General features: G+C 41.5%; 1 protein-coding gene and 1 pseudogene across 3 annotated transcripts in view; both read left to right on the forward strand.

Moving 5' to 3' along the window:
* Positions 1 to 12,742, forward strand: part of ZRANB1 (zinc finger RANBP2-type containing 1) — a 62,504-nt gene that overhangs the window by 46,328 nt on the left and 3,434 nt on the right. For all 3 annotated transcript variants that reach the window (XM_034985818.1, XM_034985811.1, XM_034985827.1), the window contains exons 4-9: positions 2,799 to 2,952; positions 6,313 to 6,384; positions 6,920 to 7,118; positions 10,617 to 10,737; positions 11,977 to 12,106; positions 12,206 to 12,435. In XM_034985818.1, coding sequence (XP_034841709.1) covers positions 2,799 to 2,952; positions 6,313 to 6,384; positions 6,920 to 7,118; positions 10,617 to 10,737; positions 11,977 to 12,106; positions 12,206 to 12,435 — 906 coding nt within the window. The remainder of the gene's footprint in view (positions 1 to 2,798; positions 2,953 to 6,312; positions 6,385 to 6,919; positions 7,119 to 10,616; positions 10,738 to 11,976; positions 12,107 to 12,205; positions 12,436 to 12,742) is intronic.
* Positions 3,878 to 4,008, forward strand: LOC117998828 (annotated as a pseudogene).

Raw genomic sequence — 12,742 nt, forward strand, 5'->3', positions numbered from 1 at the left:
CTAAGAAGGCCCAGAGTTCTGGAACAGGGGATGGAACAGTTAGCAGTAGCTTCTGTAGTATTTGAGGTCTGGCTATATTTGCATTGTGTATTGGCAGGGCCAGCGTGTGGAGCTGTAGTTGCTGGTGGTGGCAGGAGGCAGGATAGAGAGGGCAGCTGTGAATCAAGGCTCAAGTCCTTTGGGGGGTTCCTGGACTCCCCTCAGCCTGGTGGAGGGCTGTGAGAAAGTTGGAGGGACTAAGTCACTGACCTCCTAAGGGCATCTGGGGACTAACAGTGGGAAGGCAAAAGAACCCCAGGGTACTATTTACGGCCTAAGAGATCACCTCCATTTAGCAGCTTTAGGCAACAGTTGTTATCTTCACACAGTTTCTGAGTGTAGGGAATCTAGGAGCTGCTCTGCTGAATGGTTTTGGCTCAAGTCTCATGAGCTTACAGTCAAATTTGCAGAGCTGCAGTTGTCAAAAGGCTTGACTGGGGTGAGAGGATCTGGTTCCAAGCACACTCGCATGACTGGTGGCGGGAGTCTTCAAATCCTGGTCACGTGGGCCCCTCCAGAGGGCAGGTTTCACCAGAACAAGTGATCCGAGAGAGAGGGCATGCTAGAGTGATCCATGTGGAAGCTTCAGGGTCTTCTAGATGGAACCTAATTTAGGAAGTGACATACCGTCATTTTTGCCATATTCTCTGGAACACATAGACCAATCGTGGTGCACTGTGGGAGAGGTGAGAGCGGGGTGGATTTCCAGGGAAAGAACCAAATTGGGTGTGGAATGTCATCTCAGTGGAGTGGGCACTCCAGAGGACAGAATTGAAGGGGCCGGTAGGGAGATTGGACTAAATAAGTAAGGGATGTGCCTGCAGAGAGAGCACAGAGCTAAGTATTTTTGGGATGAGACTAGGAGAACATTATATTTTGGGGGATATGTATCTGGGGCAGGGTTGTTTTTTTTTTTTTTTTTAAATATTTTATTTATTTATTTGACAGAGAGACACAGCGAGAGAGGGAACACAAACAGGGGGAGTGCGAGAGGGAGAAGCAGGTTTCCCGCGGAGCAGGGAGGGAGCTCAATGCGGGGCTCGATCCCAGGACCCTGGGATCATGACCTGAGCTGAAGGCAGACGCTTAACGACTGAGCCACCCAGGCGCCCCTGGGGCAGGGGTTTTTAATTGGATTTTAGGTCATGGACTCTGTTGGTAGTCTGGTGGAACCTATGAACTCCTTTTCATAATACTGTTTTTTAAATGCCTAAAATAAAAGTAAGATTGCAATGGAAATCAATTATATTGAAATGATAGTTTTTTCAAAATATTAGATTTGTGATACATAAGAGAATGCATTTTAAATATAGACAGGAGAGGGGCACCTGGGTGTCTCAGTTGGTTAAACGACTGCCTTCGGCTCAGGTCATGATCCCAGGACCCTGGGATGGAGCCCTGCATCAGGCTCCTTGCTCATTGGGGAGCCTGCTTCTCCCTCTGTCTCTACCTGCTACTCCGCCTACTTGTGCTCTCTCTGTCAAATAAAAAAATATCTTAAAAAAAAAAGGAAACTATTAAAAAAAATATAGACAGGAGGTCAGTGAAAATGAAGTATTTAAATTTTTTTAAAAGATTTTATTCATTTGAGACAGAGAGCGTGGGTAGGGGGAGAGGCAGGAAACCGACTCCCTGCTGAGCTGGGACCCAGATATCATGACCTGAGCCGAAGGCAGACGCTTAACCATCTGAGCCACCCAGGCACCCCTGAAGGATTCAAATTTAATGAAAATTCCCATTCAGGTTCACAGGTCCTTCCGAAGTTAACGTGCCCTAAGTTAAGAATTACTGGCCTAAGGAGAGGGTTGAGAGTCATAAGGTTGAAGCGGCTAGAGGTAAAGGGTGGGGAAGGTTGTCCAGGTTTGTGGCTTTGGTCTGTAGTGACAACAGAGAACAGAGCTGACTGGTTCACTCAGGGTTCACACCAGACTCATTTCCTCTCCAGCAGATACCTTTGATTTCAGAATTCTTCGTATGCAGCTGTCTTGAGCTCCACAAAAGGAATACAACTTAAATATAATATCTTTGCATCAATATTTGCTATCCCTCATTAAAGAGAAAAGGAAAGTTTCTAGCCATGCCCTTGCTTAGAAGTTCTCTGTTGTAGCGTTCACTAACTACATCACTGCTCACATTTATTCCTTTCAGGCTGGCTATACTTTGAAGGTTCATTGTCTATTCTACACTTGGAGAAGCCAATTGCTTTTTTAAATATTCAGAGTTGTAACAAAGGGGGAGGGATTTGAGGTCAGTGGAAACTAACCCTTTAAAAACATCATGCTTTCTTTATTCCACGTCAGGGTACTCGAAGTATTCTTAACCCAGCAGAAGAGTGTTTGTACTTTCCTCTTTCTCCGTGAGCTGGAATTTCCTGTTTTTTAAGAATGCTTTTATTGTGGGCATGATGCTTAGTCTTACTTAGGTGGTTTTCTCTGTCCTCCCTCCCTGTCCTAGGATGAACCTTTGTTTACAACACCATTTTACATAAGTTTTTATCTAAATCTTTATATATTTTCTTGGGATAAATTCCTAAGAAGTGAATTTCCAGAGTCAGAAGGTAAAGCATTTTTATGGCTATTTCCATGGAAAGTTGTACTGAAACATGTTTCCATTGGTGAGGAAATAATCCCTAATCTGTTTTAAAATTAAACAACACCCTGAGGTACTGGGAAGGTTTGGTAATTTCTCTTAAATACTGTTGTTTTCTGCTTTTGTTAATGATAAATGAGATGCAGAGGAAAGTTTCTTTTGTGTTTAAGGTGTCTCAACAAGCAGCAAAGTGTATTCCAGCAATGGTGTGTCCTGAACTGACAGAGCAGATCCGGCGAGAGATAGCCGCCTCTCTTCATCAGAGAAAGGGGGATTTTGCTTGCTATTTTCTAACTGACCTTGTTACATTTACATTGCCAGCAGGTAACTCCAAATTTCAATGTGAAAAGAAATGTTCCCTTTATTATAATTCTTTTTTTTTTTAATGTGTGAGTGAAACTGTTTCTGTTAGAAAGGAGATAACTTAGCTACTATGTGTGCATTTTAAATAATTTGACTACCCTCTTGATCCTGGAAGTGACCAGTACAGGGTTCCTCATAAATTTATGCTTTGGATCTGGTAGGAAGATAGCAGCTGATAATAACTGACTTCTATGTGGGCCTTAGATGTTTTAAAAAATGTCTACCCATTTATTTTTCTCTTCAGGTTTAGTTTATGATATCGGTATACTTTTTCTTTCCTTTTTCATACCTATTTTAAAATTATGTGGCTTTGGTTATTGGTATATTAGCAGATAGGATTAGAACGCTGGCTTTTGATGGGTGGAATCAGATTATTTGAATCAAAAGACACTGGCGTTTTTTTGCAAGTGTCATTATGTTTTTCACTCATTATATTAATTTCTACTATGTTTGTGAAGCAGCTTTTCATTTTTCAATTCAGTGACAATCAGAAATGTCTTCCAGGATGCTTTTTGTCATTCGGCACCAAATAAACGCACCAAACATCAGAAGTTTCTAAAATAAAGCTTCCATCTTGGCTCTAAGTGTCTTGAACTTTTATATTGACATGAACAGGGGAATTTACAAATGTTAGGGAGATAATAACTAAGCCTTTTTTTTTTTTTTTAAAGATTTAATTTATTTTAGAGAGAGAGTGAGTGAGCACAAGCGGGGTTGGGGAGCAGAGGGAGAGGGCCAGGCAGACTCCACGCTGAGCACTGAGCCCAACGTGGGGCTTGATTTCACAACCCTGAGATCATGACCTGAGCCAAAATCAAGAGTTGGACGCTTAACCAACTGAGCCAGCCAGGCACCCCAATAACTAAGCGTTTTAAAATCAGACACAAGCTTTGCGCAGTGGCAGTGTCGTAGCCAATGAGGTTTATCTGAGGCGCGATTATTGCTAATTAAAATCAGACACAGTTCTGGGGCGCCTGGGTGGCTCAGTCGTCAAGCGTCTGCCTTCGGCTCAGGTCATGATCCCAGGGTCCTGGGATCGAGCCCCGCATCGGGCTCCCTGCTCAGCAGAGAGCCTGCTTCTTCCTCTCACTCTCCTCCTGTGCTCTCTCTCTCTCAAATAAATGAAATCTTAAAAAAAAGAAAAAGACAAAGTTCACTTGGAATGCACTCTCTGTATACTTAAGCTTACTCTGGTGATGTTTAGATTTTTATTTTGACTTGAAAATAGCCTCATTTTTTTTTTTTTTTTTAATTTTAAGGGTAATACTTTTTACTGTAGACTGCTCCATTGGTAAATTGAATAAAGCATGGAGAATTTGAGGAAGATGACAAATACAGGGGTCTGTGTGCCAATAATTAATGGTTCATTAACTTTTTTTTTTTTTTAAAGATTTTATTTTATTTATTTGACAGAGAGAGAGACAGCTAGAGAGGGAACACAAGCAGGGGGAGTGGGAGAGGGAGAAGCAGGCTCCTGGCCGAGCAGGGAGCCCGATGCGGGGCTCGATCCCAGGACCCTGGGATCATGACCTGAGCGGAAGGCAGACGCTTAACGACTGAGCCACCCAGGCGCCCCTGGTTCATTAACTTTTATAAGAAGATTCTAAAGTCTGAAAACAATAGGCCTGAGCAGAGGTTGAGAGTGGGGGGAGACAAGGGCAGATAAATATTTGGATGTTGTTACTGTTTCATCAACTTGAATTTCAGATAGCCCTATTTTTTTTTCCTTTTCTGTTTTACTGAGGGATAACTGTCCTATAAAATTGTCAAGTATTTCAAGTATCCATTGTGATTTCATATATGCATATATTGTGAAAGGGTTACCCCCCGTCTTAACACACCCATCGTCGCACATGTTTGGTTTATTTATCTGTTTTGGTGAGAACATGTAAGTTCTCTTCTCCTAGCAAATTTCAATGATATAATACAGTGTTATAAAATACAGTTACCATGGTTTTACATTAGGTGTTCAGCCTTATTCATTTTATAGCGTGGAAGTTTTTGTACCCTTTTACCAATCTCTCTTTTCCTCACTTCCCTCAGCCCCTGGCAACCTCTTTTCTACCCTGTTTTTATGAGTCTGACTTTTTTTAAGAGTCCACATGGAAGTGGTACAATGCAGTATTTGATTTGTCTTTCTCTGGCTAATTCCACTTAGCCTAATGCCCTCATTGCCCTTGTTGCAAATGGCAGGATTTCTTTCTTTCACTTGGCTGAATAACATTTCATTTTACACCCCCCCCCCCATCTTTATTCATTCATCCATTGTCTATATCTTGGCTACTGTGAGTAATGCTGCAACACACATGGGAGTTCAGTACCTCTTCATTATCCTATTTTCATTTCCTTTGGATATATACCCAGATGTGGGATTGCTGGATCATACTGCTAACTTTTTTTTTTTTTAAATTTTTATTTATTTGACAGAGAGAGGGAACACAAGCAGGGGGAGTGTGAGAGGGAGAAGCAGGCTTCCCGCCGAGCAGAGAGCCCGATGTGGGGCTCGATCCCAGGACCCTGGGATCATGACCTGAGCCGAAGGCAGACGCTTAACGACTGAGCCACCCAGGCGCCCCATACTTCTAACTTTTTGAGGAACCTCCATACTGTTTTCCATGGTGGCTGCACCAATTTACATTCCATTAACTGTGCGCAAGGGTTCCCTTTCTCCACATCCTCACGAACATTATTCTCTCTTATCTTTTTGATAATAGTTGTATGTAATTATTGGTCCAGATATTCTTACTATTTTTTAGAAAACAGTTTTGCTAATGAAATATAGAAAGGAAATCTTTTATGTTACATTTATACACACACACATTATACACGCATTTTTTTTTTTTATGAGAAACCAGTTGACAGCCTTAGCCTTCACTGGCAAGGGAGTTTTTATGTTTTTATTTTATTTTATTTTATTTTATTTTATTTTATTTATTTATTTATTTATTTATTTATTTATTATTTATTTGAGAGAGAGAGAGAATGAGAAAAAGAGAGCACATGAGAGGGGGGAGGGTCAGAGGGAGAAGCAGGCTCCCTGCCGAGCAGGGAGCCCGATGCGGGACTCGATCCAGGGACTTCAGGATCATGACCTGAGCCGAAGGCAGTCGCTTAACCAACTGAGCCACCCAGGCGCCCGGGAGTTTTTATTTTTTTTTGTGTTTTTTTTTTTTTTTTTAAGATTTTATTTATTAGAGTGCGAGTGAGAGAGCACCTCGGCAAGGGAATTATTTTAGGGGAAATCACTATTAGATGCTCGTATCAAATTTATTAAGATATGAGACATAAGAAAATCTTTTAAGTCTGTTTTTTGCTTTGTAGATATTGAAGACTTGCCTCCAACAGTCCAAGAAAAATTATTTGATGAGGTGCTTGATAGAGATGTTCAGAAAGGTAAGTGTGGAATTAATGAGTGTGATTTAGTTCAATTTCCATAAACGCTTTGCTTTGTAAGGCTTGGAGCAGTTCAGTGTATGGTTGACTTGTTTTATTTTTACTTTAATTGAAAATGTAAAGTCCTTAAGAGCAGTGTCACATTGTGCTGTTAAAAATGTTCATTCTGTTAATTACATCTCGATAAAGCTGGAAAAAAAAATTTAAGAATGCTCATTCACGGCTCTTAACTGTGATGGAATAAAGGTATAAAAGTTTTTAAGCCTTAGTTTTCTACTTCCTGTTCAAAATGGGTATATTTCCATGTTAAGCATTCTTCGCAAATAGTAAAGAATTTAAAAGTTGAGCAAATTATTCTAGAGCCACAGATGTTTCAGCTACTCAGAAGGTTTGTATTTCAGTTGATCAGATTTATTTAGGTGTTTAATAGTAAATGACACATAAACTTACCAATATCTAGAGAATGGGTTCTTTCCTCCAATGAATAGTCCTAAATTGCATGGAAATGAACATGTTACTTAAATTCCTTATGTAGAGTTAGAAGAAGAATCTCCAATTATAAACTGGTCTTTGGAATTGGCTACACGTTTGGACAGTCGACTTTATGCGCTTTGGAACAGGACTGCAGGAGACTGCTTGCTTGATTCAGTGCTACAAGCTACCTGGGGCATTTATGACAAGGACTCGGTGCTTCGGAAAGCCCTGCATGACAGCCTGCATGACTGTTCACATTGGTGAGCCGGCATCCTTCCGTGTGTAAAACCAGGCGTGCTCTCGCTGAATCATTTCCTTACAGTGTTAGGATACTTTTTGCCGTTACATTTTCTGTGGAAGCTAGGGGGAAAGCTTTGGTTTTGCACATTGAGACACTTTGAACATTTTGACGGCTTTTAGACCTTTTTGCTGAGCTTATTAAATAGAAACATTTGAAGTTAAATATTGATAAGGTCTTTGCTCATATTTTTAAGTGTTATCATTCCATATTTTTGTTGAAATTTAAAAGATTATGTTGGCATTGTATTACAAGATTTTTTTTTTCTTCCTGAGGCACATAGTCTTCAGACCACATTTTATTTTGCAAATTTTGAAATCCACAGTAAAGTTAAAAAAATATATCAGTGCAACAGACTCTAGTGTTTTCTTCATTAGATGTCCAGTTGTTGACCTTTACCCACATATGCTTCATCTCTACATATGTAAGCACCTCCCTTTGCCAGTTGGTTTAAGTCATCATAATGCTTTTTCCCCCGTCAGTGTCTCACTGTGCATCTTGAAGAACAAGGATATTCTCTTACCCAGCCAAGTCCTCATTACCAAATCTAAGAAAATCAGCAAGGACTCTGTTATCCAATATACGGTCCACATTACATCTTCCACTTATCTCAGAAATGTCCTTTCTGTAGACAGGGTTCCCTGCTATCTAAAAGAGCATTCCTGGGAAACCTTTTGTCAGTTGAACTGGCATAAAGCAAAGATGCAGTTACCATCTTGTAGAAGTGAAAATCCTCTTCAGATTTCTTTTCGGCTAGCAAAAACAGACGCTAATATAGGTCTTTCGTAAAGGTGAAGGGGTACAAAGCAAACTTTCAGATAGTGGGGAATCCTGTATATATATATACAATACTTGGGTGGATGCCGGGTAAAAAATATTACCCGGCATCCACCCAAGTATGTGACTGGTCTTGACCTATGGTAGTTTCTTGGTTCTGTATATACATCTCAGTTATCATAAATGAGAAAAATTGAGGCTGTAAAAGAAGCTAAATTAATTAAAATGCGTTTTTCCCCCCTCTTAACACCTAATTGAATGCTCACACAATAATGATAATGGCCTTACTCTGGAAAACTTTACTACCCTAGTTCCTCTGTGTAATTTTTGAGCACTTACTAGTTGTGAATTTTGTTGTCAGTATTTAGGGATTATGTGAAGTCCATTAGAATATAAACTCCATGAGAACAGAGATTTTGTTGTGTTTCATTGTGGAAGATCTAGTGCCTCCAGTAGCCTGACACATAGTAAGTACATAGTAAACATTATTCAATGAAAGTACTCTCTAGAATTTGAAAATGAAAGCAATTTAATCACTTTTTTGAGAGCTAAATTATAGATAAAAGCATAATGCAAGAGAGGAAGAATTTGAGGTCACCTGAAAAAAATTAAAAAGCTCTCTGGCTGGCAGGCCTGGCTGGTGACCTGATTGGATGTATAATATGTACAGGCATACCTCAGAGATACTGTGGGTTCAGGTCCAGACAACTGCAGTAAAGTGAGTATCGTAATAAAGTGAGCCAAAGGAAACTTTGGTTTCCTAGTGCATAGAAAAGTTCAGTCTGTAGTCAAGTGTGCAATAGCATTAGGTCTTAAAAACTACACATACCTTAATTTTAAAAATATGTCATTGCTAAGAGACCCTAACCATCATCTGAGCTTTCAGCGAGTCGTGATCTTTTTGCTGGTGGAGGGTCTTGTCTCAAAGTTGATGGCTGCTGACTGATCAGGGTGATGGTGGCTGTTTCTTAAGATGACAGCGAAGTTTGCTGCATCGATTGACTCTTCCCAAATGATTTCTCTGTAGCATGGGATGCTGTTTGATGGCATTTTACCCACAGTTAGAATTCCTTTCAACATTGGAGTCCGTCCTCTCAACCCCTGCTGCTGCTTTATCAGCTAAGTTATGCGATAGTCTCAATCCTTTGTTGTCATCTCAGCAGTCTTCACAGCATCTCCACCGGGATTAGATTCCATTGCAAAAAACCACTCTGCTCGTCCATCCCAAGCAGGTCCTCATCTGTTCAAGTTGTGTGTGAGCTCGCAGCGCTTCAGTCCCATCTCCACGCTCCGCTTCTCATCCTAGCGCTCTTGTTCCCAGCATGGCTGTAGTGACTTCCTCCACTCAGGTCTTGAACCCCTCCAAGTCATCCACGAGGGTTGGAATCAACTTACTTCTAAACTTCTGTTGTTGATATTTTGACCTCTTTCCGTGAATTAGGAATGTTCTTAGTTGCATCCAGAATGGTGAATCCTTTCCAGAAGTTTTTCAGTTTCCTTTGCCCAGATCCGTCTGAGGAATCACTGTATATGGCAGCTATAGGCTTACTTGGAATAATGGCTTGAAGGTTGAAATTACTCCTTGATCATGGGCTGCAGAATGGATGTTGTGTTAGCAGGCATGAAAACAGTCTGGTTGTCCATCTCCATCAGAGCTCTTGGGTGATCAGGTGTGTTGTCGGTGAGCAGTCATAATTTGAAAGGAGTTTTTTACCTGAGGGGTAGGCATCAGGTGTTTAAAAATATTTAGTAAATTATACTGAAAATGGATGTGCGGTCATCCAGGCTTTGTGGTTCTTTTATAGAGCAGAGTATATTTAGCTCAATTTTTAAGGGTCCTAGGATTTTCTGAATCGTCAGTGAGTATTGGCTTCAATTTAAAGTCACCAGCTGCATGATGAGCCCCTCACAAGAGAGTCAGCCTGTCCTTGGAAGCCAGGCAGTGACTTCTCCCCTCTGGCTGTGGACAGTCCCAGATGGCATCATCTTCCAAGAGAAGACTGTTTCATCTACATTGAAAATTTGTTGTAAATTTGGTGTAGCTTCCTGCATTCATGATCTTCGCTAGATCTTCTGGAAAACTTGTCACAGCTTTTGTATCACTTGCCGATTCACCTTGCACTTTGATGTCTGGAGACAGCTGCTTTCCTTAAACCTCATAAGCCAACCTCTGCTAGCTTCAGGCTTCTCTTTGATAGTTTCCTCATCTTTCTGGGCCTTCAGAGAATTGAAGAGAATTAGGGCCTTGCTCTGGAAGTGGTTTTGATACTCTTGTGAACACATGGGCTATTTCTATTTCTAGTCAGTTATTTATACAATGACCAAATAGTGAATACTATACAGTAATGTAGAAATGTATTGTCTTTGTATCCAGCATCTCAGATGATTTTGAGTGTTTTTTTGGGTTTTGAACTTGTAAACCAATAGTAGACAATTGAAATTGTTCTCATCACTAGTGTTTAAAGTTTTGATGAAAACTTGATGGGTGGTGAATGAAATTTTATGTGAGAATGTGTTAAATGATGTCTGTTAGCAGAAGGTAGGCATTTTTAATTTGAAGATATAGTGCAAAGTGGGTAAAATTAATAAAATTGCTGATCTCTTTACGTGAATTGCTTAAAGACTACATTAAATAAATGGAACATTTATAGAAGGCTTATTTTTTACTGTCTTGCTTTTTCAGGTTTTATACACGTTGGAAAGATTGGGAATCATGGTATTCTCAGAGCTTTGGTTTACATTTTTCCTTGAGAGAAGAACAGTGGCAAGAAGACTGGGCATTTATACTCTCTCTTGCTAGTCAGGTAAGAATGCTTCGAGGCATGTTGCTTCTGTGAGAAAAGTAGGCTACATGCTCGAAATCCTGGATTTACGTGCGTAAGCTATGTTAGAGGCATTGTATACACGAAAGAGTGCTTGATTTGGCATTGGGTGACTTGGGTTCTGGCCGTGACTGCTGTCTGTCAGCTCTTTGACCAGAGGTGAGTCCACGCTGCAGGACAGAGGCAGTAACGTGTTTCTTACACTAAGTGACTAGAAACGATCAGAATGAAAGTCGTACTGTGATGATTCCAGGCGCTTCTATACTTTTTTCATATTGCTCTTCATTTATATTGTCCTCTTAGGAAGGTGGCTTTATGCCTGTTATATCTACCTCCTGGTTAGCTCCTGTTCTGTGTCTGAGAGGGCACTGAACCGAGATCACTGAGCTGGTGGCGGGCACTCTTGTGTGGCGCTCCGCTGTCAGGCCCGGAGGGTGAAGCGGTGATCTGCGCGAGGCTCGCTCTCCATGTGACGTGTGCCAGGGGGAAGGTGCCATGGCCGACAGGTGGAAGGATTTCTTTAAAATTAACCTGGGAATTAACTTTTAGAAAAATGAATCACGTAGAGTGGTGCCTCTTAGACTCTAGCTTTCATACTAGTTTTATACTGTGAAGCACATTCAGTATGCTGAACGTTCAGATATACACACAACAAACCATTCCTTTTCTTTGCAGAAAGCACCATCATTTATTTGAACCCTGTGAATGTCACAGTGGCTGTTTTACATCTGTGACACGTACTTCCTGAAAATGGGGTGTCGGCATCCCTATAGACGGGTGGTAGACCTGTTCCGTATTCTTGCCATTTACTTTTGTATGAACTAACAGTTCATCTTTTTACTTGGGGAGGACCTCGTTGTTGGGTCGTACTCTCACAGGTGACTTAACAAGGAGGCCATGGAATGACTCCAGCATCCCTTGCTATCTGAATCTCTCGTTCCTGGGATCACTATTTAAGCAAATCCGCTGGGTTCTTGAGATCGGATAGTGAATGATACTTGTCTGCATAGACTTTGCAGATTTCTTTTATTATTTCATTGGATTTTGCTGTTTGAAGAATTTTACGCTTCTTTAGCTTGGCAATATTAATAGTAAAAAAGAAAAAAAAAGCCTTGGTCTAGTGTATTGAAGGGGAGCAACATTGTGTTTTGCACAGTAGTTTTCCAGGGCGGCAGTAAATGTTTTAAAGAGAAATTGCTTTCTTTATTTTATTCCGTACAGCCTGGAGCAAGTTTGGAACAGACACACATTTTTGTACTTGCACATATTCTTAGACGACCAATTATAGTTTATGGAGTAAAATATTATAAGAGTTTCCGGGGAGAAACTTTAGGATATACTCGGTTTCAAGGTAAGCCATTATTCAAGAGTATTTTAGGTCTCTTGTTCCTCACCAGGCAGCTTGCAGCCATATCGGGTAACCCCACGGGGATTTTCTTCCTCCCTCCAGGTGTTTATTTGCCTTTGTTGTGGGAACAGAGTTTTTGTTGGAAAAGTCCCATCGCTCTGGGCTATACAAGGGGCCACTTTTCTGCTTTGGTTGCCATGGAGAACGACGGCTACGGCAACCGGGGTGCTGGGGCTAACCTCCACACCGACGACGACGTCACCATCACCTTCCTGCCCCTGGTCGACAGCGAGAGGAAGTTGCTCCACGTGCACTTTCTTTCTGCTCAGGAGGTAAGTAAGAGGGGTAAGAGGTGCGGCGCTCTGGTGAACCACTGGAAATGGTCATGCCGCCCCAACCTGGCCCGGGATGCCTCGCCCCGCGGCCTTCTCCGCACCGCCAGCCCTGGCCCTCGGCTCTGCCAGCCTGTGACACGTACCTTTCCTGAGCTGCTCTGTGGTCGTGTGGTGCAGATGCTGCCATGACAGGAACTGAGGCGGGGGGGGGGTGCTGCCGAGGAGAAAAACTAGAAAGATGGGAGATGGGGGGCACGGGGCTCATGATTGCAATTGGGCCGTAACGGGAGGCGTCTGAGGTGAT

Source organism: Mirounga leonina, unplaced genomic scaffold (assembly GCF_011800145.1).
Source record: "Mirounga leonina isolate KUSES-001 unplaced genomic scaffold, KU_Mleo_1.0 Mir_114, whole genome shotgun sequence".
In the NCBI taxonomy this organism is placed as follows: Eukaryota; Metazoa; Chordata; class Mammalia; order Carnivora; family Phocidae; genus Mirounga; species Mirounga leonina.